The 21,800-nt window shown below is 38.2% G+C and overlaps 1 protein-coding gene and 1 pseudogene across 1 annotated transcript; one reads left to right on the forward strand and one right to left on the reverse strand.

Annotated features, from left to right (window-relative positions):
• Nucleotides 1–464: 464 nt before the first annotated feature.
• LOC137834262 (uncharacterized) lies at nucleotides 465–4,448 on the forward strand (annotated as a pseudogene).
• Nucleotides 4,449–14,089: 9,641 nt separating this feature from the next.
• On the reverse strand, nucleotides 14,090–15,286 carry LOC150027559 (uncharacterized). Its single transcript, XM_090302917.1, has one exon. It carries the CDS (start codon nucleotides 15,284–15,286, stop codon nucleotides 14,090–14,092), a length of 1,197 nt encoding a protein of 398 aa, XP_090159043.1.
• Nucleotides 15,287–21,800: the final 6,514 nt, after the last annotated feature.

The following is a 21,800-nucleotide window of genomic DNA, read 5'->3' on the forward strand; positions in this document are numbered from 1 at the left end:
TTGTTTCTACGAAACAACCGATTGTTTTTCTGTTGCTTTTCTGTTTTGAGCTTTATTCTTGGCAAACTGAATTTCTAAATCTGGTTTCTTGCAGAGAATTTCATTCTATCCTAAAAAGTTTGTGAAAACCCTCTTTAAAGCATTCACCCCCCTCTAGTTTAAAGCCATACATTCAAACAATTAGCATCAAGAGCTTGGTACTTGAAAAATACTCAAGTTTGATCCTAAAACTTTTTTCAATGGCTGGAAAACTATCTTTTGAGGAAGGTGCTTCAATCAACAAGCCACCTTTATTTTGTGGATTGAATTACAAGTATTGGGAGGCTAGAATGAAAATCTTTATTGAATCCATAGATCAAGGAATTTGGGATTCAAAAAAAAATGGCCCTTTCATTCCAAAGCTTTAAAAGAACGGATCTATTTTTAAAAAACCTTGGTCCCAATGGACCAATGAAGAATGTAAGATGGCCAAGCTTAATTGTGTTGCCCAAAATATAATAGCTTATGCACTGCATTCTAATGAATTTTTCAGGATATCAGAATGCAAATCTGCCAAAGAAATGTGGGACACTCTCAAAGCTACTCATGGAAACATCAATGAATCAAAGGAAGTAAAGACAAGAAGTCAAGCACGAAGGAAAAGGAGGCAAGAACGAAAAAGCCTCAACCTCTACTTCATGGCCAAAAAGGAAGATGATTCAAGCAGTGCAAGTTCCTCTAATTCTTCAAATGCTGAAAATTACAGTCAATTGCTTCAAGCTTTTCAAGAAACACATGAAGAAGCTAACCGATTGGCCCTCTTGAACAACCGGTTAAAGGGAATGAACAACTGGCTTGAAAACAGAGTCAAAACACTGGAAGAAGAATTGGAAAATTCAAAAACAGATTTTGAAAACCTTGAAATCGTTTACAAAAACTCTTCTTGCAAGTGTGATACTCTTATTTGTGAAAATTTTGAAAATCTTGAGAAGAAAGTTCATTATCTTGTTAAAACTGTGGATAAGCTTTCAAAAGGTCAATCCAACTTTGAGAATGTCTTGGCATCTCAAAATTGTGTTTTTGGAAAAGTAGGATTAGGTTTTAATCCACAGAACAAGCAAGATAAATTTTCAAAGTCATTTTCGAAACTGCCAGAAAAATAACTGATTGATGTGTCGAAACAACCGGTTGTTACATGTTTCTATTGCATGAATAGAGGTCATTCTGTCAGATTCTGTAAAATAAGAAAATATGCAGTTCCTAAAGGTTTTATGAAGTGGATTCCCAAATGTTGTAAAGCTTCAAATTATGAATGTAAACCAAATGGACCCACATTCATAAGGGGGCCAAATCTTTGTACTTGAAAATATACTTTGTAGGAAACCTTGAAGGAGAGCATGCAACAATGGTATCTGGACAGTGGGTGCTCAAAGCACATGACCGGGGATAAATCAAAGTTTCTAAGCATCTCCTTTAAGCAAGAAGGGCATGTAACCTATGGAGACAACAACAAGGGAAGGATTCTTGGAAGAGGATCCATAGGACACAAAGATATCTTGATCATCCATGATGTTCTTTATGTAGAAGGATTAAAGCACAATCTGCTAAGCATTAGTCAATTGTGTGACAAAGGATATCAAGTTATCTTCAAAACAAACTCCTGCGAAATTTGTCTTCCCAACACAAAAGAGGTAATGCTGATTGGTAAGAGAATCAATAATGTTTATCTCTTGGATATCTCTTCTCCTTGTTCAATTGGTTGCCTTCTTTCTAAGCATGTTGAGTCTTGGCTATGTGATGCGAACATCCAAGCCCAAGGGCGGCTAATCTTTTTGGAGGCCAACAGTTTAAAAAGACTAAGCTGATTACACGCACAACAAGATTGGAATATTAAAATAAAATAACATTATTATTTTATTTGGAGTTAGGATTTGAACTCAAGACCAAGTACAGAGTATCAACCTCTAGCTAAATGATCATTCTTGAAATATAAGGATTGTAGTATCGTCTTTTTTTCTTACAAACAAGAAAAGACCTCTAGCTAAATTTGTAATTTATACACTATTGGAACTCAGAATAGAAAATGAATATTTTGACAATTTTAGAGAGTGTTTCTCTGCTAGAGTTTTTTCCTACATCTTGCGATCTTATCAAACTTTGTTTGCGGCGCCTTCTTTTATTCAGGTTTCTATTGTTACTGTTTTGAATTTATTCTGTTCTGTAACCCTAAATTCCCAATTTTATTGTCATTTCTATTTGGATTCATATTAATTGGTATTCAGAGCAAATGTTTGAGTCATAATATAATTATGCATCCTGTATTTTATTTTTTTTCCTCATTACTGTTCACGGTACTGTTCACGTTACTGTTCATTTTTTTTTAAAAGAAGAAACAGAAAAAAAAGAAATAAAAAAAAGAAAAAAAAGGAAGAAGAGGAAAACAGAAATAGAAAAAAAAAGAACAAGAGGAAAACAGAAAAAAAAACAACTCTTATTCAGTGCATACTTGGTGTTTGTTAAAAGTTCTAAAAGTGACCTGTCTACATATTTTATTTTCTCTATATATTGTTTTGCTTGCTGGTTTTTAATTGTCTTGCTTGTTTGTTGATAGTGAAATTGTTCTTCACTATTTTGTTCTTTACTATTATTTTTAATTGATTCTGATTGCTACTTTTGAAAGTGATTCTGGATTATTGATTGCTTGATTCTTGTAAGAACCTTAAGTAGAGAAAGAGTGGTAAAAGGCAGTGTGATCATTAGAAATATAAAGCCTTATTGTGTGGAACACGAGTGTTGAGTGTAAACACGTGAGAAAGTGGTGTGAGGCCCAAGCTTATTGTTATTTGTAATCTGTTTACTTGAGCATGGCAGGGGAATCGTCAGATAGTGGACTTTCTCAACTACAGATGCAAGTCTTAACACAACACTTGGAAAGGATAATGAAACAACAAAGTGATGGACTCCATGAGAGGTTGGATCAAATGGAGCAAGCACAATAAGTAAATCCAGAAAATAGAGGGGGAGATAGGAGGAGGAGGAGAGAAAATGAGGGATAACAAAGAACTCTGAGAATTGGTGGAATAAAATTAAATATTCCAACATTCAATGGGAAAAGTGATCTTGATGCTTACTTGGAGTGGGAAATTAAAGTAGAGCATGTGTTTGCTTGTAATGAGTATAATGATGAGCAAAAGATGAAGTAGGCAGCAGCTGAATTTTCACATTATACCTTAACATGGTGGAATAAATACCAAAGGGAGAGAATTAGATATGAGGAACCCATGGTGAAGACTTGGACAGAAATGAAAAGGATTATGAGGAAGAGATATATTCTAGCAAGCTACAATAGGGATTTGCAACTCAAACTTCAAAGAATGACTCAAGGGAATAGAAGTGTGGAGGAGTATTTTAAAGAGACGGAGGTGATGATGATTAGAGCTGGAAAGAATGAAGAAAACGAAGCAATCATGGCAAGATTTTTGAATGGACTGAATCATGATATTAGGGATGTTGTGGAGCTGCAAGAGTATGTTGACATGAAAGAGTTGTTGCACAAGGCTAAACAAGTAGAACAACAACTCAAGAGGAAGGGAATCATGAGGAGTTCTAACAATAATAAAAATTTCAATTGGAAGGATAAGGTGATGAAGGATAAAGGAGTTCCCTCAAGTTCAGTCACATCTTCAAGTTGGAAGTCACCTCATAGATATAGTAATTCACCACCTAAAAGGAAAACAAGTGAGGTAAAATGTTTCAAATGCTTGGGAAGAGGACATTATGCTTCAGAATGTCCAACAAAAAAGAATATGATCAGTTTATCAAAGACACAAATAGTCAGTGAACCTTTAAGTGAAGAAGAGAAAGAAGAGGTAGAGGTGGAGTTGGATACATTGGAGGGTGATTTGTTGATGATTCGAAGGCTTTTAGGAAGCAAAATGCAAGCTTTGGACCAAACCCAAAGGGAAAATATTTTCCCTACTAGATGTTCCATTCAAGGGAAAATATGTTCACTCATAGTTGATGGAGGAAGTTGCACCAATGTAGCTAGCTCAAGACTAGTTACCAAATTGAATTTGGAGACAAAACCGCACCCAAGGCCATACAAGCTTCAATGGCTTAGTGAAGATGGAGAGATGACAGTGAGTAAGCAAGTGGAGGTGCACCTATCCATTGGACAATATAATGACAATGTCTTGTGTGATGTGGTTCCAATGGAGGCAACTCACATTTTGTTAGGGAGGTCGTGGCAGTTTGACACCAAGGCTATTCATGATGGTTTCACCAATAAAATCTCTTTCATGCAGAATAATAAGAAGATCATTCTCAAACCCTTATCTCCTAGAGAGGTGTGTGAGGATCAAATCAAATTGAGAGAAAAGAGAGTCCAAGAGAAAAGAGAGATGAGTGAAACACCTAAACAGAGCAAGAGTGAAACACTTAAAAGAGAGAAACACATGAGAGAAAAATGAGTGGATTACTAGAAGTGAATGAAGTGAAGCAGTTGCTACTTTCTGGCAAACCTCTTTATTTACCTTATTGCAAAAACAACACTTTGGTTGCTAACCATTCTAACCAAATTAATTTGCTTCCTAGTGTTGATTCTGTTTTGCAGGAAATCCAAACTCAAGTTGAAGAATGGATGAACAAAGGATTAGTGCAAGAGACCATGAGCCCATGTGCTGTTCCAGTAATTTTGGTGCCTAAAAATGATGGTTATTGGAGGATGTGCACAGATTGCAGAGCACTCAATGACATTACCATTAAGTATAAACACCATATTCCCAGGTTAGATGATTTAATGGATGAATTGTATGGTGGTTGTATATTTTCAAAAATTGACTTAAGAAGTGGTTACCATCAAATTAGGATTAGGAATGAGAATGAATGGAAAACTGTCTTTACAACAAAATATGGATTGTATGACTGGCGTGTGTTGCTATTTGGGCTAACAAATGCCTCAAGCATTTTTATGAGATTAATAAACTATGTTTTGAGAGAATTTTTGGGCGAATTTGTTGTGGTGTATTTTGATGACATCTTGATCTATAGCACTAGTTTGGAATTACATGAGGAACATTTGTGTGCTGTTTTAAATGTTCTTAGAACAGAAAATTTGTATGCTAATCTTGAGAAATGCACATTTTGTACTGAACAAATTGCATTCTTGTGTTTTGTGGTAAGTGCCAAAGGAGTTCATGTAGATTATGAAAAGGTGACAGCTATCCAAGAATTATGTTTACATCATGTTGAGTTTGCTTACAATATGGTTGTTGACAACACATCGAATTGTGATCCATTTGAAATTTTGTATGGATTAAATCCTTTAACTCCAATAGATTTGTTAACTATGCCTAACATTTCTGTTTTAAAGCATAAAGATACACAGGCTAAGGTTGACTATGTGAGAATGCAACATAAAAAGGTTGAAGCACAAGTTGAAGAAAAAGGTGAAGGTTATTCTAAACAAGTTAACAAAGGAAGAAAGAAAGTAATCTTTGATCCTGGAGATGGGGTCTGGGTACACATGAGGAAAGAAATGTTAACTAGACAAAGAAAATCCAAGCTCCAACCTAGACGGGATGGACCTTTTCAAGTGTTAGAAAAGATTAATGACAATGCCTACAAGATTGATCTTCTAAGTAAGTACAATATGAGTAGCACTTTTAATGTGTCTGATTTGTCTCCTTTTACTGCAGGTGATGAAGCTTTGGATTTAACTTCAAGTCTTTTTCAAGAGGGAGGGAATGATGCGGACATCCTCCAAGGTCTTTCTTAAGAGGGAGGGAATGATGCGGACATCCAAGCCCAAGGCGGCTAATCTTTTTGGAGGCCCACAGTTTAAAAAGACTAAGTTGATTACACGCACAACAAGATTGGAATATTAAAATAAAATAATATTATTATTTTATTTGGAGTTAGGATTTGAACTCAAGACCAAGTACAAAGTATCAACCTAACCATTAGGACAAATGGTCATTCTTGAAATATAAGGATTGTAGTATCGTCTTATTTTCTTACAAACAAGAAAAGACCTCTAGCTAAATTTGTAATTTATACACTGTTGGAACTCAGAATAGAAAACGAATATTTTGACAATTTTAGAGAGTGTTTCTCTGCTAGGGTTTTTCCCTGCATCTTGCTATCTTATCAAGAATCCACCAATTCTTGTGGCGATCATCCTTAGGCCTATCAAACTTTGTTTGTGGCGCCTTCCTTTATCTAGGTTTCTATTGTTACTGTTTTGAATTTATTCCGTTCCGTAACCCTAAATTCCCAATTTTATTGTCATTTCTATTTGGATTCATATTACCATGGCATAGAAGAATTGCTCACATTCACATGAATCACTTAAACAAATTAATATCTAAAGATCTTGTGATTGGGCTGCCCAAGCTCAAGTTTGAGAAGGACCATATTTGTGAAGCTTGCCTAAAGGGGAAACAAGTGAAAAACTCTTTTAAAATAAAAAAAATGTTGTTTCTTCTTTAAAACCTCTTGAGCTACTTCACATGGATCTTTTTGGACCTTCAAGAACCATGAGCCTTGGTGGCAACTACTATGCTCTTGTTATTGTGGATGATTTTTCTAGGTTCACTTGGGCTCTCTTTTTGGAATCAAAAAGTGATGCCTTCTCTGCATTCAAGAAGCTTGCTAGAAGATTGCAAAACACAAAGAACAACAACATAGGCTCAATAAGAAGTGATCATGGAGGGGAATTCCAAAATGAAAAGTTCAGCAAATTCTGTGAAAAGATGGGAATTATGCACAATTTCTCAGCTCCAAGAACTCCACAACAGAATGGTGTAGTGGAAAGGAAGAACAGATCCCTTGAAGAATTAGCTAGAACAATGCTAAGTGAATCTTCTCTTCCCAAGTATTTTTGGGTTGATGTTGTTAGCACCTCTTGTTATGTGATGAATAGAGTGCTAATAAGGCCAATCTTGAAGAGGACTCCCTATGAACTCTTCAATGAAAGGAAACCAAACATCAATCACCTCAGAGTTTTCAGTTGCAGCTATTTTATTCTAAACAATGGAAAGGAAAACCTAGGGAAATTTGATGAAAAAGATGATCATGGTATCTTCATTGGCTATTCCTTAAATATTCATGCATATAGGATCTACAACAAGAGGCTAATGACTGTAGAAGAGTCTGTTCACGTGGTTTTTGATGAAGTGGATCGCAAGAGCATTCAAATTTCAAAGAACAGTGATGAAGAGGATGAACAAAACATCGGTTTGGAGAAGTTGGACATCTGTGCAGAAAAACAACCGGTTGATTGCTCGAAACAACCGATTGAAATTATGCAGCAGAGTGAGTTGCCCAAAGAATGGAGGATTCCTAGAGATATGTCAGTGGAGAACATCATTGGGCAGATAAAGGAGGGTGTTTCTAGACGTAGCTCTATCTCAAACTTCTGCAGCCACGCTGCTTTTGTCTCTCAAATTGAACCAAATTCAATTGAGGAAGCTCTCAAGGATGAAAAGTGGGTTGAAGCTATGCATGAAGAGCTGAATCAGTTTGCAAGGAATGAGGTATGGTTTCTTATCCCTAAAACAGCTGAGATGAACATCATTGGATCGAAGTGGGTCTTCAGAAACAAACTGGATGAGGATGATATAATAACAAGGAACAAAGCAAGTCTAGTTGCCAAAGGCTACAATCAAGAGGAGGGAATTGACTATGGGAAACCTTTGCTCCTGTTGCAAGATTGGAAGCTATAAGGTTGTTGCTGGCTTTTGCATGTATGAGTGAATTTAAACTCTTTCAAATGGATTGAAAAAGTTTGAAAACTGTTTTGGATGGTTGACTTGCTGTCAAACCCAAACAACCGATTGATTCGATACTTCAACCGATTGTTTGTTTGGAATCCTAACTGAAAAACAGTTTTGTTTGTTAGAAGAGCTTTAATTGATTTCATAACTGAATACACTCCTGCTTTAAATACTTTGACAAAGATTTGAATATAATAAATAGTTTGTTAATGTTTTACAAAAGAACAAGAAGACAGAAAAACAGATTTGAGTTTTAAAAGATTTTTTGAAGCAAATTGAGTTTGAACTTGAGCTTTGGTTATTCAAGAGAGCGGTGGAATAGGATTACTCTGTATTGATTTCAGTTCATTCGGTAACAGTGTAATTCGTTATGAGAATAGTGTACATTCTGGTGTTGTAAAGCAAAGAAGGGTTGTGTGCTCTTGAGGTTGTCAAGATCAACATTCTTGGTGGTGTATGTGCTGAGCCATGCTCTTGAGGTTGTCAAGATCAACATTCTTGGTGGTGTATGTGCTGAGCCAAAGGAAGTGTGTGTCTTGAGGGGATCAAGGTCACTTCTTTGGTGGTGTGTGTATGTAATTTGGATTTGATTACCTAGTGGATTCCCCAATGGTTTCTGGGAAACTGAATGTAGCTCTTGGGTTAAGAGTGAACCAGTATAAATTGTTTGTGCAATTCTCTCTTCCTTAAACTCTTTAATTTCAGTTGTTGTTTTATTATTAGTATAAACAACCGATTGTTTCTACGAAACAACCGATTGTTTTTCTGTTGCTTTTCTGTTTTGAGCTTTGTTCTTGGCAAACTGAATTCCTAAATCTGGTTTCTTGCAGAGAATTTCATTTTATCCTAAAATGTTTGTGAAAACCCTCTTTAAAGCATTCACCCCCCTCTAGTTTAAAGTCATACATTCTAACACATATCACATGTCTTTGCCTTATCAATTGTGCTACCTACAAAAGGTATTAGATCTTTAACATTAAAGGAAACATGCGCTCCAAAATCCTCAGGCAGGTCTAGTTGATATGCATTATTATTTATTTTCTTAAGGACTTGGAAAGGACCATCTCCTCGGGGACTAAGCTTAGACTTCCTTTGGCTAGGAAATTTATCTCTTCTAAGGTAAAGCAAAACCCAATCTCCCTCTTTAAAATCATCTCTCTTTTTCCCTTATTTTTATGTTTTATATATTTCTTAGTTTGTTTCTATATTTGAGCTTTAATCCCCTAATGTTGATTTTAGGATTACACATTTTATGGGTTTCACTTTGTTTAGGATTTTTTTGAATTAGAAATTATGGTGACAAACCCAAAGAAGATTCCTATTGGACACGAACTTAACCAAGTGGTTAAGTATGTGTGAAGGTTCACTTCTAGAGGGCAAAGAGAAAAACACAATTATATGGTGTTGATGATGATGAGGTGCGGAAATAAAAACATAAAATGGAAAGAAACAAGATATAAGAACCCAAGGACATAAAAAGGAATGGAAATGACGCAAATAAGAAAGGAAAAAAATGAAGAGATGAAGAAAGCTTATGGAAAATGGAGCAAAGAATCACGCCACTTGGAATGGTGGATGGTTCCAAGATGAGTTGTGAGGAGCCGCCATTTGAGGTGCACTACACTCAAGATATGACCCAAGAACTTTAGGAGACAAAGCTCACTAATCACTCTAGCAGAATTTCTTTTCTATTCAATTTCAATTGTAAAAATACATGAGGCAATGCACCCTTTATATAGGAGAGAGTGACTTGGGGAGCAAGAGTGAGAGGGGTAGGGGTGCCATTTGTGAGAAACCTTATAGAAGGTAGGTCAAAGAATCCTTAAACCTAGGTGCACATGTCAAGAAAGGTAGGCTTGGCACAAAACCAATTTACTAAGCACACCCTACTGAAATTACTAAGCCCATCCTACTTTAACTTATTCTTCTATTTGGACCCCCAAGGTGAAACCAATTTATTTACAAAAATTTTGTCTTGTAAGAAGACCAGAAGAAAGAAAATTTGATGCTCTAGTTTATGCCCAGTTCTTCTTCTACTGAGGTCCTTCAGATATTTGGTGGGGTCTTGTCTTGTATGCTGAGATGAGTAATCAAAGTGTGAAGTGTCTCTTGTGTCCTTGGTCATCTGCTTGGCTAATTGGGTTATATCACCTAAAATCATTCCAATACGTCTCTCTCTCTAGGGTGATCCACCAATATATTGCATTTGATTGAAAACATAAGGTGGCTAGGGGTACCTTCCTTTCTCACTCACTCTATGGCAAACAAAAAGTTGCTCTACTTTCATTTCCCAATCTAGGTATACTTCAACATTATCCTTACCATATAAACAAGGTAGGTCAACCCTGGTTTCTATTGTTTAGCTTTCTCTCCTAGTTCTTCTAAGTGTAGGTTGATAGTAATAATAAATTCTAAGGCTCTCTTCCTTAGAACGAGAGTCACTTGAACTACAACTAGATGCATGAGATTTTTTAATTTTTTTATGTACATCTTTTTCTCTAACAAGTTTCAACTCTTCCTCTAAGATTGCTTAGATGGGAATCTTTTTCTTTCTTTTCTTCCATAACTTGATTTTCATATTGTAATTGTCTTAGTGTAAGTCATGGGATGTCTCTATCCATTTGTTTCAAAAGAGATTTAGTATAGCTCAAATCACTTTCACTAAGATTGGAAGTATGTTTAGACATGTTAAAGTTTGTGTTAAAAGTAATTTCCAAAGAGAAAAATAGGCTTATTGAAGTTGGTAATTTCCAAGAAAAAGTAGGTGGATCACTAGGATCTCTTAAGTACTAAGTCTTTTCTTGCCAGAGATTATCCCACAACACTTCACAAACCTTTTTGATGGATTTCCTATGAGCTCTTCTTGGATGTTGTTGATGAAGGTGCGGAAGCTTAATGGAAGAGATGGACAAGGTCCTCCTAAGAGGTGTGGTGACCTTGAAGGTGCATGAAGAGTGTGGAAATAGGGAGGTTCGGCCAGCCCCTTTGAAGGTGGTGAAATGAAGATTAAAACCTAAAAGCTAGGCAAGGAGTAATGTATGGCACTAAATTGGCAGCATAACAATACTCTATTCAATCTTTAAAATACAAGGTGTAGGCTCCTCCTTTTATAGGCTAAGGAGGACCATAATGCAACCCTAATGCTAATCAAAATGAAATGCAAATTACACCACATGGAGCACATGGAGCACATGGTCGGCCATGTGAGGAAACATTCAAGAACGGGAACAAAATCTAGGGTAAATCACATGGGAACAAGTTTATGCTATTTACACTACACTTAATACTAAGCTACCCTTAATGGGCCTTCATGTAGCATATACATGTTGCTTTCTCTCCCATCCGTGGCTTGGCCCAAGGCTCCCATCCGTAGCTTGGTCATGGACCTAGTAAGAGGTCCTAGACGCTCTCCTCCTCCTTCTAGACGCTCCCCCTCTAGACGCTCTTCTCCTTGTGCTAGACGCTCCCCACTTGGCTCTAGACGCTCTAAATTTGGCTCTTGTCTTTCATGGGGTGTTGAGCTTGGCCCTCTTCCATCATCCCTCCCCCTTGGAAAGGATTTGTCATTGGTACCTACAAATGGAGATAGATCAATTACATTAAAAGTATCATGTACTCCATATTCAAGAGGTAGGTCCAATTTGTATGCATTGTTGTTGACTCTCTTGAGGACTTGAAAGGGTCCATCACCTCGGGGACTTAGTTTGGACTTCCTTTGAGTTGGAAATCGGTCTTTTCAAAGGTGAAGCCAAACTAAGTCTCCTTCCTCAAAAATTATTTCTTTCTTCCCTTTATTGTTGTATTTTGTATACTTTTCATTTTGTTGTTGTATTTGGATTTTAATCTTCTCATGCATTTTCTTCACAAAATCGGCTTTGATTACTCCTTCCTTATGCACAAATTCTTGTGGATTAGGAAGAGGTAACAAATCCATAGGTGTGAGAGGATTAAATCCACATAGCACTTCAAAAGGAGAAGCATTAGTAGTCTTGTGGACTACTCTATTGTAAGCAAACTCAATGTGGGCAAGATACTCATACCAAGATTTATGGTTTCCCTTCATGATAGCCCTAAGCATATTCCTAAGAGATCTATTGACTACTTCGGTTTGGCCATCCGTTTAAGGATGACAAGAAGTTCAAAATTGTAGTCGTGTTCCAAGTTTGCCCCAAAGAGTTTTCCAAAAGTGTCTTATGAACTTGGGATCTCTATCGGATCCTATACTTCGAGGTAGACCATGGAGTCTCACCACTTCTCTAAAGAAGAGTCTAGAAATATTTTGACCATCATCTACCTTGTGGCAAGGAATAAAATGGGACATTTTGCTAAAACGGTCCACTACCACAATGATAGAGTCATGGCCTCTTGCTGTCCTAGGGAGTCCTAAAATGAAGTCCATGCTAATGTCTTCCCAAGGAGCATTTGCAATCAGCAAGGGGGTGTAGAGTTCATGAGGCATTGTTCTAGACTTTGCTTTTAAACATGATATGCATCTAGAGCAATGTCTTTGGACATCTTTCCTCATGTGTGGCCAATAAAATTTTTCTTTCGAAAGATCTAGAGTTTTATCAACTCCAAAATGGCCCATGAGTCCCCCTTCATGTGATTCCTTGACAAGGAGCTTCCTATGTGTGCCTTGGGGAATGCAAAGTTTTCCTTCTGTAAAAAGATATCCCTCGGCCACATAGTAACCTCCTTGTGCCCTACGTTGACATTGGGCATAGATGGATGAAAATTCTTGATCCTCTTGATAAAGCTCTCTTATGTGATCAAATCCAAGAATTTGGGCACCTAATTTTGAAAAGAGTACATGCCGCATTGAAAGAGCATCGGCCACTATGTTGGTGCTTCCTTTCTTGTATTTGATTACATAAGGAAATTGTTCAAGAAACTCCATCCATTTAGCATGTCTCTTGTGGAGCTTACGTTGGCCCTTTAAATACTTTAAAGACTCGTGATCACTATGGATTACAAATTCTTTGGACACAAGGTAGTGTTCCCAAGTATTTAGGGCTCGCACAAGAGCATAAATCTTTTTTGTCATAGGTAGGATAGTTGAGGGTGGCACCATGGAGTTTTTCACTAAAATATGCAATAGGGTGTCCACCTTGCAACAAAACCGCACATATGCCTACTCCCGATGCATCACATTCTATCTCAAAAGTTTTGGAAAAATTTGGGAGAGCTAGAATTGGTGCATTAGTGAGTTGAGCCTTTAGCCTTTGGAAGGCTTGCTCATGCTATCACTCCAACAAAATGCAACATCTTTTTTAACAAGTTCATTTAAAGGGGAAGCTAAGCTTGAAAAATTAGGCATAAACCTTCTATAAAAACTAGCTAACCCATGGAAACTTCTTACATCACTTACATTTTGCGGAGTGGGCCACTCTTGGATGGCTTTGATCTTCTCGGGGTCAACATGCACCCCCCTTTTGTTAACTATGAAACCTAGGAAAACTACACTATCTACACAAAAGGTGCACTTATCCCTATTGGCAAATAAACTATTGTTCCTAAGCACTAGAAGAACTTCCCTAAGGTGACTTAGATGGTTTCTAGGATTTTGCTATACACTAAGATATCATCAAAGTAAACTACTACGTATTTACCTATACAATCCCTCAAGGTATGATTCATGAGCCTCATGAATGTACTAGGGGCACTAGTGAGCCCAAATGGCATCACCAACCACTCATATAATCCAAACTTGGTCTTAAAAGCGGTTTTCCACTCATCACCCTCTTTGAGTCGAATTTGGTGATACCCACTTTTAAGGTCAATTTTAGAAAATATGGTTGACCCATGTAACTCATCAAGCATGTCATCAAGCCTTGGGATTGGATGCCTATACTTGATGGTGATGTTGTTGATTGCTCTACAATCACAACACATACACCATTTTCCATCTTTTTTTGGCACCAACAAAACAGGTACAGCCCAAGGGCTTAGGCTCTTTTGAACCCAACCCTTCTCCAACAAGTCTTGAACTTGTGACTCTATCTCCTTGGTTTCCTCGGGGTTAGTTCTATAAGCGGGCCTATTTGGTAGGCTTGCCCCCAGAATGAAGTCAATTTGATGTTCTATACCTCTAATGGGAGGGAGTCCAATGGGTCCCTCATTAGAGAATATATCTTCAAATTCACTTAAAAGTTTTTCCACTTGAGGAGGTAGACTCATGAGTTCATTACTTGTGGCAGTGCATGCAAGTGTTCCTTTACAAAAGATTAGGCTTGGTTGTTCAACAAGAAGCAAATTTTTTCAAGATGTTTTCAAAAGGCTTTTCTTGTTGAGCAACCTTGTGGGAAGGAACACTCTTCTCCCACGCCTTTCTATCCCTAAGGATTTTCTCTTTCTCTAGCACTCTTTTTTTTTTCCTCATCCCTCTTATGTTTCATTTGTATTTGGTCTTTCACCACTTGAGAGTGTGGTAAAGGACTAAGTACAAACTTCCTATGCTTATGGGTGAAGGAAATCTCGTTAGTGAGACCATCATGCAAGGTTTTCTTGTCAAATTGCCATGGTCTCCCTAATAAGATGTGGCAAGCTTCCATAGGTACTACATCACATAAAACTTTGTCTTTGTAGTTCCCTATGGAAAACTTGATTTCCACTTGCTTATCTACATTTAGTTCCCCATTTTCATTAATCCATTGTAATTTGTAAGGTTTTGGGTGAGGAACTACTTGTAGATTAAGCTTATCAACCATTCTAGCACTACAACAATTGCAACTAGATCCACTATCCACAATGAGGGAACATATATTTTCTAAAACATTACATCTTGTATGAAAGATGTTCTCCCTTTGTGTTTCCATGGATGTGTTAGGTTGATTATTGAGGGTTCTCCTAATAATTAGCAATTTTCCCTCTAATGGAGCTACCCTTTCATCCTCTCCCCTTTCCTCTCTCTTACTTGACTCATCCTCACCACTAGTGTATTCGTCTACACCTTTTAGAAACAAAGTCCTTTGGTTTGGGCATTGTGCTTGCACATGCCCTCTTCCATAGCACTTAAAACACTTAACGTCCCTAGTTCGAATGGGTGGGGTAGAGGTATCTTTTGCTAAGGGCTTGGTAGTTTCTTTTGGTTTTTCTCTAGATGTACTACCCTCCCTCGTATAGTCTTTCTTGGGATAAAAGCTAGAGTATGAACACACCCTTTGACTTGAAGTATTGCGCAAATTTTGTTGTTCAACTTTAATGCAAAGTTGAACCAAGTCATTCAAGTCTTGGTAGGGAAGGAGTTCTACCCTATCTTTTATCTCAAGAGAAAGACCACTAAGGAATCTTGCTCTGGTGGTGTCCTCCTCTTTTCTAATGGATGCTCTCATCATATAGAGTTCCATTTTCTGCCTATACTCCTCTACACTCATATTCTTTTGTTGGAGTCTTTGGAGCTTATCCATTAACTCCCCATGGTAGTATGAGGGTATGTGTCGACGTCTTAGGGCTCCCCTAAGGTCATTCCAATACTCAATGGGAGGTTCCCTATGAAGACGTCTTTCTCTTTCCAGAGAGGTCCACCAATACATGGAATTCCCTTGGAAGCTAAGGGTGGCTAAGGGTACCTTGCGTTCTTCACTCACCCTATGGCAAGCAAAGAGTTGCTCTACTTTCATTTTCCAATCTAGGTAGATTTCTACATTCTCCTTACCATGGAAATGAGGTAGGTCTACCCTAACCTCCCTTGGGCCCTCTTGCTCCCTTTGCCTATTTCTTCTAGGGGGTGGTTGGTAATAGTCATTGATTCTAAGGCTTCCCTCCCCTAAAGACTCATCTTCTTTTGAATGAGATGCATGAGTATGAGATTTTTTTGAATTTTGTGATTTCTCTTCCTTTGCTCTAGTTAGTTCATTGATTTTAGACTTGTTCTCCAATTGTCTATAGGAAATTAATTGAACATCCTTGTCAAGTTGTTTTAAAAGGGATTTGATGGATTTCACATCACTTTCCATAGACTTTGAAGAATGAGAAGACATGACTAGAGTTTTGTGTCAAGAAATGTTTTACCTTGAGAAAAATGAGGGAAGTTAAAGAAGGTAGTTTTCCAGGTAAGAGAGGTGAGTCACAATGGACTACTTAAATACCAATTCTTGCTTTAGCCAAAAACTATCCCTCAATGTCTTCACATAAATCTTTCTCTTGGTAAACCACTTAAAACACAATTAAGTTGGAGAAATCAAATTTTTAATGCAAGAAAACAATGCAAACTATCTAATCAACCAAGCAAAATTAACAAAGCTTCAACAATACAAAACAGTTTGATAAGCGTAGCTAATTAAGGCAAAAAGATGCAATTAAAACAATTAACAAAAACTAGGCTAGATAGTTCTAAACTAGTCGTCCCTAGGTGAGGCTTCTTGGACACTTGGAGCCCTTGAAGACACACTCACCGTCTAATTATGTAATTAAACAAGTAATTAATAAAAGTTAAGTTGCAAAGAAATTAGATGGAACTCCCTTTGTTGATTTTCTATTAGCACTTCCTTTGTTGTCTCCTCTTTGTTGGGCCTTCCAATGTATGTGGTGTATTTAGAAAGTGTTTGTTTCTGCTCCTTGCCTTTGTTCCTGTTGGAATTAGGTAATTAATTCTTCAATCCAGCACCTATTAAGCAAACTAGACTCCCCTCAAGTCAATTCCAACTCAATCAAGTACCAATTGATAATTAATCCACCACCAAGCTTAGAGGTCAAAGAATTAAAGCAAGAAACAAATTAATTTGAAAAACAGTACCACACAAATGGAATTGTTCCGTCCGGTTGACCAGGACGTCTTCGTGCGCGACCTCAACCGTCAGCTAGGGTCTCCTTCCCACTGGTTACCTGTGGAATCCTGCAAAAAAGAGGACAAAGGGGCGCCCTAGCGGCCGTTTGCACATTGACGCTCAAGTCAGCCAGCAAGAAACACCAAAACTGTTCACATACGTCTCTGAGCACCGTGTATGGAACTCTGAAGGTGGTAAAATGGACTGTGTATTGTGTGTGTGTTCTCCCCCTCAGGCAAAGATATTCCACAGTCACTTGTACGTAACCTTGAAGCACGAGCAAGCAACTAGAGAGTTCTGGTAAATCTGCCAAAAGTTCGAACCACGTTTCCAACATTCTCCGCGCTATTTAAACTACCCAAGCATTAAAGCGCCTTAAAGCGCCTTTAATTACAAATGTAACGCACTCAATCAGCGTATTTAATTTATAAAACGTAGCGCATTTAAGACGTTGAAACGCTTGGGAGCCATTATAGTACCTGAATGCTCGAAAGGGAAACTGTATTGAATGACTTTAATTACCTGGCACCTGACTAAAGGGTGTTTCCATTCTGACATGGCTGTTGTACACGTGAAGGGCCTCACGACGCCGTGACCCCATCTGGGGCGTTTCGGCCCACCTGGGGACGTTTCTACGGGTGAGTCCTCCTGCTTGGGAGTGCTACTGCGCTAGGGGTGACTTTTTGGGTGCCAACTCATGCCCCCAATTATCTAGTCACTTACTCTGAGAGCGTATCTGCCTTCCTCTCGTACCCTGCACCCGGTTACCCTGGGCGTGACCTTCCTTTTGGGTCGTATCTGTCCCGAAGGCGTCTCTGGGGCGGCAGGGGTACTTCACGAGTCAGGTTGCCCTACACTGATGCTATCACTATGGCCTTGAAGCCACCTTTTCCTTCTCTTTATCGCTTCCCCGAGCTATCGGGACTTGAGGCCTTCCCACGGCGTCGCTCCCTCCATGGTCTTTCCTACCCATGGGTATCGGGGAACCACACTGTGATTGCCTTGCTTTAGCACTGTTTGATCTGGCGACGCCCTGGTTGGGCGACGCCTTCACCTAGGCGACGCCTTGTCTTGGCGACGCTTCCTCTTGGCGATGCTGGCACTTGGCGTCTCTCCACCTAGGCGACGCCCTGCGTTGACTTTGACTCTCCAGTCGTTGACTTTGACCTTGACTTGGTCAACGCCCGGATACGGGACGGTACAGGAATTAAATGTGACAACTAGAAAGAGTTTCAATGAAATATTAGACAAGCAAATAAAAGGTACTCAAAGAAAGGATGGCACACAAAATGGAACCTAAGGAATAGCACTAGATTTGATTTCAAAATAAAAAACAACACCACTGAAACAAGTTGTTGTGGTCCAGAAAGCATGATTTTCACAGATTTATGCTGAGCTGGCCTTTTAATATTTGCTTCTGAAAATTGATATTCAAACAGATCAAGATCTCAACAAATTTTTGGCGTTGGTTTCTTATGTGTAAATTAATTTTCATAAGCAAAATCAGCCAAAACAGAATGGTGTAAAACAGAGGATTTTGTAAATCTGGAAATAAAAACAGAAAGATATACCAAAAGAAACACAATGGAATTAGTGAAAGGAATTTGTGTGGATCTAACACAAAAATATGAACTCAAACTAAAAATAAAAAGAACCAAAGGATAAAAAACACAGCAGATTCAGCTCAAGCATTTATACCAAAAACAAGAAACAAATAAGCCAAAAAAAGTACTACTAGGATTTGATGACATTTTTGGAAGAAACATGACTAGACAAAACACATATAGATTCAGAAATTAAAAGACTCAAATGAACACAATATGAACCAATTAAAATTGCAATAAGGACTCAAATACCTAAAATAAAAACAGCAACACAAACTATATGGAATCCTACCAAAAATTGCACAAAGATTGCTCAAGAACAATTGAACAAGATGCACCGATTGGAAAATTCCAAACAACACACCAATTCAAAACGAAAATTAAAACAGCAAGACAGTATGGAATTAAGATGAACAACTAGGAAATAAGAAGAACTCAAAAGAAAAGACACAAAGAGATACCCATCTTTGAAGAACCATAGCTCATGATACCAAATGATGGATTTCCTATGAGCTCTTCTTGGATGTTGTTGATGAAGGTGCGGAAGCTTAATGGAAGAGATGGACAAGGTCCTCCTAAGAGGTGTGGTGACCTTGAAGGTGCATGAAGAGTGTGGAAATAGGGAGGTTCGGCCAGCCCCTTTGAAGGTGGTGAAATGAAGATTAAAACCTAGAAGCTAGGCAAGGAGTAATGTATGGCACTAAATTGGCAGCATAACAATACTCTATTCAATCTTTAAAATACAAGGTGTAGGCTCCTCCTTTTATAGGCTAAGGAGGACCATAATGCAACCCTAATGCTAATCAAAATGAAATGCAAATTACACCACATGGAGCACATGGCCGGCCATGTGAGGAAACATTCTAGAACGTGAACAAAATCTAGGGTAAATCACATGGAAACAAGTTTATGCTATTTACACTACACTTAATACTAAGCTACCCTTCATGGGTCTTCATGTAGCATATACATGTTGCTTTCTCTCCCATCCGTGGCTTGGCCCAAGGCTCCCATCGGTAGTGTTCCGTCCGGTTGAGCTAGGACGTCTTCGTGCGCGACCTCAACCGTCGGCTAGGGACTCCTTCCCACTGGTCACCTGTGAATTCCTGCAAGGAAGGAAAAAAGGGGTGCCCTAGCGGCCGTTTGCACTCCGACGCTCAAGTCAGCCAGCAAGAAACACCAAAAACTGTGCACCTCCGTATCGGAGCACCGCGTATGGCACTCTGAAGGTGGTAAAAGGAAACTGTGTCTAGTGTATATTTCTCCTTCTAGCAAAAATCTTTCCCTAGTCCCGTGTGCGTAACCTCAAGGCTCGAGCAAGCAACTAGAGAGTTTCTCGGAAATTTGCCAAAAGTTCCAACCCTGTTTCCAACATTCTCAGCGCCATTTAAACTGCCCAAGCATTTAAAGCGCTTTTAATCACAAAACGTAACGCACTTAATTCACGCGTTTAATTAGAAAACGTAACTCATTTAAGACGTTGAAACGCTTGGGAGCCTTTATAGTACCTTAAATGCTCGAAACAGAAACCGTATTGAATGACTTTAATTACCTGGTACCTGACTAAATGGCGTTTCTATTCTGACCTGGCTGTCGCACACGTGGAGGGCCTCACGACGCCATGACCCCATCTGGGGACGTTTCTGCCCATCTGGGGACGTTTCTACGTGTGAGTCCTCCTACTTGGGAGTGCTACCGCGCAAGGGGTGACTTTTTGGGTGCCAACTCATGCCCCCAATGATGAGAATCAACTAAAGGTGGCTTTTAATAATGAAGAACAAGATCATTCGCCTTCACATTTAAAGTTTTTCTTGTTAATCTTTGCAAAAGATAAAGCCCAAGCCCAAGAAGGCCAAAGCCCACAAAAGCCCAAAGACCATCCCATGAAGGGCAAGGCCAAGTTTTAAATAAATATTGTTTAGAAAGGTGCTTAGAGGGAAACATTAGAAACCTCTATTGTTAAAGCATCTTTTAGTCTTTAGTTAAGAGTCTTAGGGGGGGTGTGTTAGTAGATAGGTGTAGGAGTAAATAAGGAGGTGCCAAAGTGAGAGAAAGGATCACACCTTCCTCATGCTTTGTTTTAGGCGCAAATTCTAGAAGCTTTTTGGGAGGGAGTTTTTGAATTTGTGTAGCTTACATTTCAGTACCTTAGGCTATAAATAGAGGTGCTCTCTTTGTAAAATTCAGATTGGAATTAATCTAAGAAAACTCTACTCAAATTTTGAGTGAACTTTAGAGAGCTTTTGGAGCCTTCTTCTCTAGTCTTATCTTGATGGATCATTGGAGTCCTCAAGTGGCGGCATCACTCTCATCTAGGAGCATTCCACACTTCTAGTGGCGAGATCATCCAACATTCTTCCATCTTCATGAGCATTCTCTTCTCCTTCCTTTCTTCTCTTTCAATTGTTCATGTTGTCTTGTGTTCTTGAGTTGTTTGGTTCAGTTTTTCTGTTTTTCCAGCACCTATATTCTGTTCTTGTCTTTTAATTTCAATTTTGTTCGGTTCATATGTTTGCTTATTCAATTCTGTTCGATCCTTTCAATTTTACCTCTCTTTGTTGGTTCAATTTGACAATATGTGGAGCATCCAAATGAGTTTGGGATTTGGTACTAATTTTTGGTGAGTTCTTGTCTTAGAACAATGATCCAACTCTAAGAAAAGTGCCTCTATAATGTCCAGCTCAAGGTGATTCCTAAGAATGTCAAGAATCATTCTCTATATGGCTAGTGGAATCACATCATGTGGTATCATGAGTCTTAGGTTCTTCTTGTTTAATTGTTGAGTTGTGTGCACTTTATTTCAAGAGCTCTTTTAATTTCTTGCAATTTAAGTTTCTGTTTTAGAATTTTAATTGAGTATTCTTGCTGTTTTTCTTTTACACCAAGTGCTTGTGAAAAGGTTTATGGCACTCATAATTCTTATGAGTATGGTTGCTCTTTTGGAATGGCATTATCCTTCCTAGAGTTTACCTTAAGCTTCCTTTCACTTGTTGTTAAAATTTGTGATGTGTCTTTTAATTTTGTAATCATGTCAAGTTTTGTCTTAGTCATGTTATTCCATATTTGTCATTACTTCTAGTAGTACTTTTATTGCTTTGATTGTTTCTTGCTTTGGTGTCATATAATTTTCTGAATTGATGTTGATCCTTTGTGCATTTTCTTTTTTAGAATTGAGTTCATACTTGTATTCTAGACCTATACAAGTTCCAATACATCATTTTTCATTATGTCTTTGCTAGTTCATAATTCTGTTTTTTGTTCCTATTAGGATTCCTCTGTTTCTGAAAAAAGTGCTTACTGTTTTTCCTTATTGCAATTGATTTACTTACTGGAAAATTCTGAAATTCTGGATTTGAGATATTCAAAGTGTTAGAAAAGAATAGAAAAAAGAATCATTCAAAAATACGAAGTACACAAAAAATGATAAATAAAATAAAAAAAGTGTACATTTCTGCCGAAAAGAATACGGTAATCTGGCAGTGATTTTTAAAAATTTATTTCTCTCAATTGGCTTACTCTTGGCGAAGCTGGCACTTGGCGTCTCTTCACCTAGGCGACGCCTTATGTTGACTTTGACTCCAGGCGTTGACTTTGACTTTGACTTTGTCAACGCCCAGATACGGGACGGTACACAAGCCCCCCAGTCTTAAGCCGAAGACTTGTCTTCAGCGCAAAGA

Source organism: Phaseolus vulgaris, chromosome 5 (assembly GCF_051622355.1).
Source record: "Phaseolus vulgaris cultivar YP4 chromosome 5, ASM5162235v1, whole genome shotgun sequence".
Classification (NCBI taxonomy): Eukaryota; Viridiplantae; Streptophyta; class Magnoliopsida; order Fabales; family Fabaceae; genus Phaseolus; species Phaseolus vulgaris.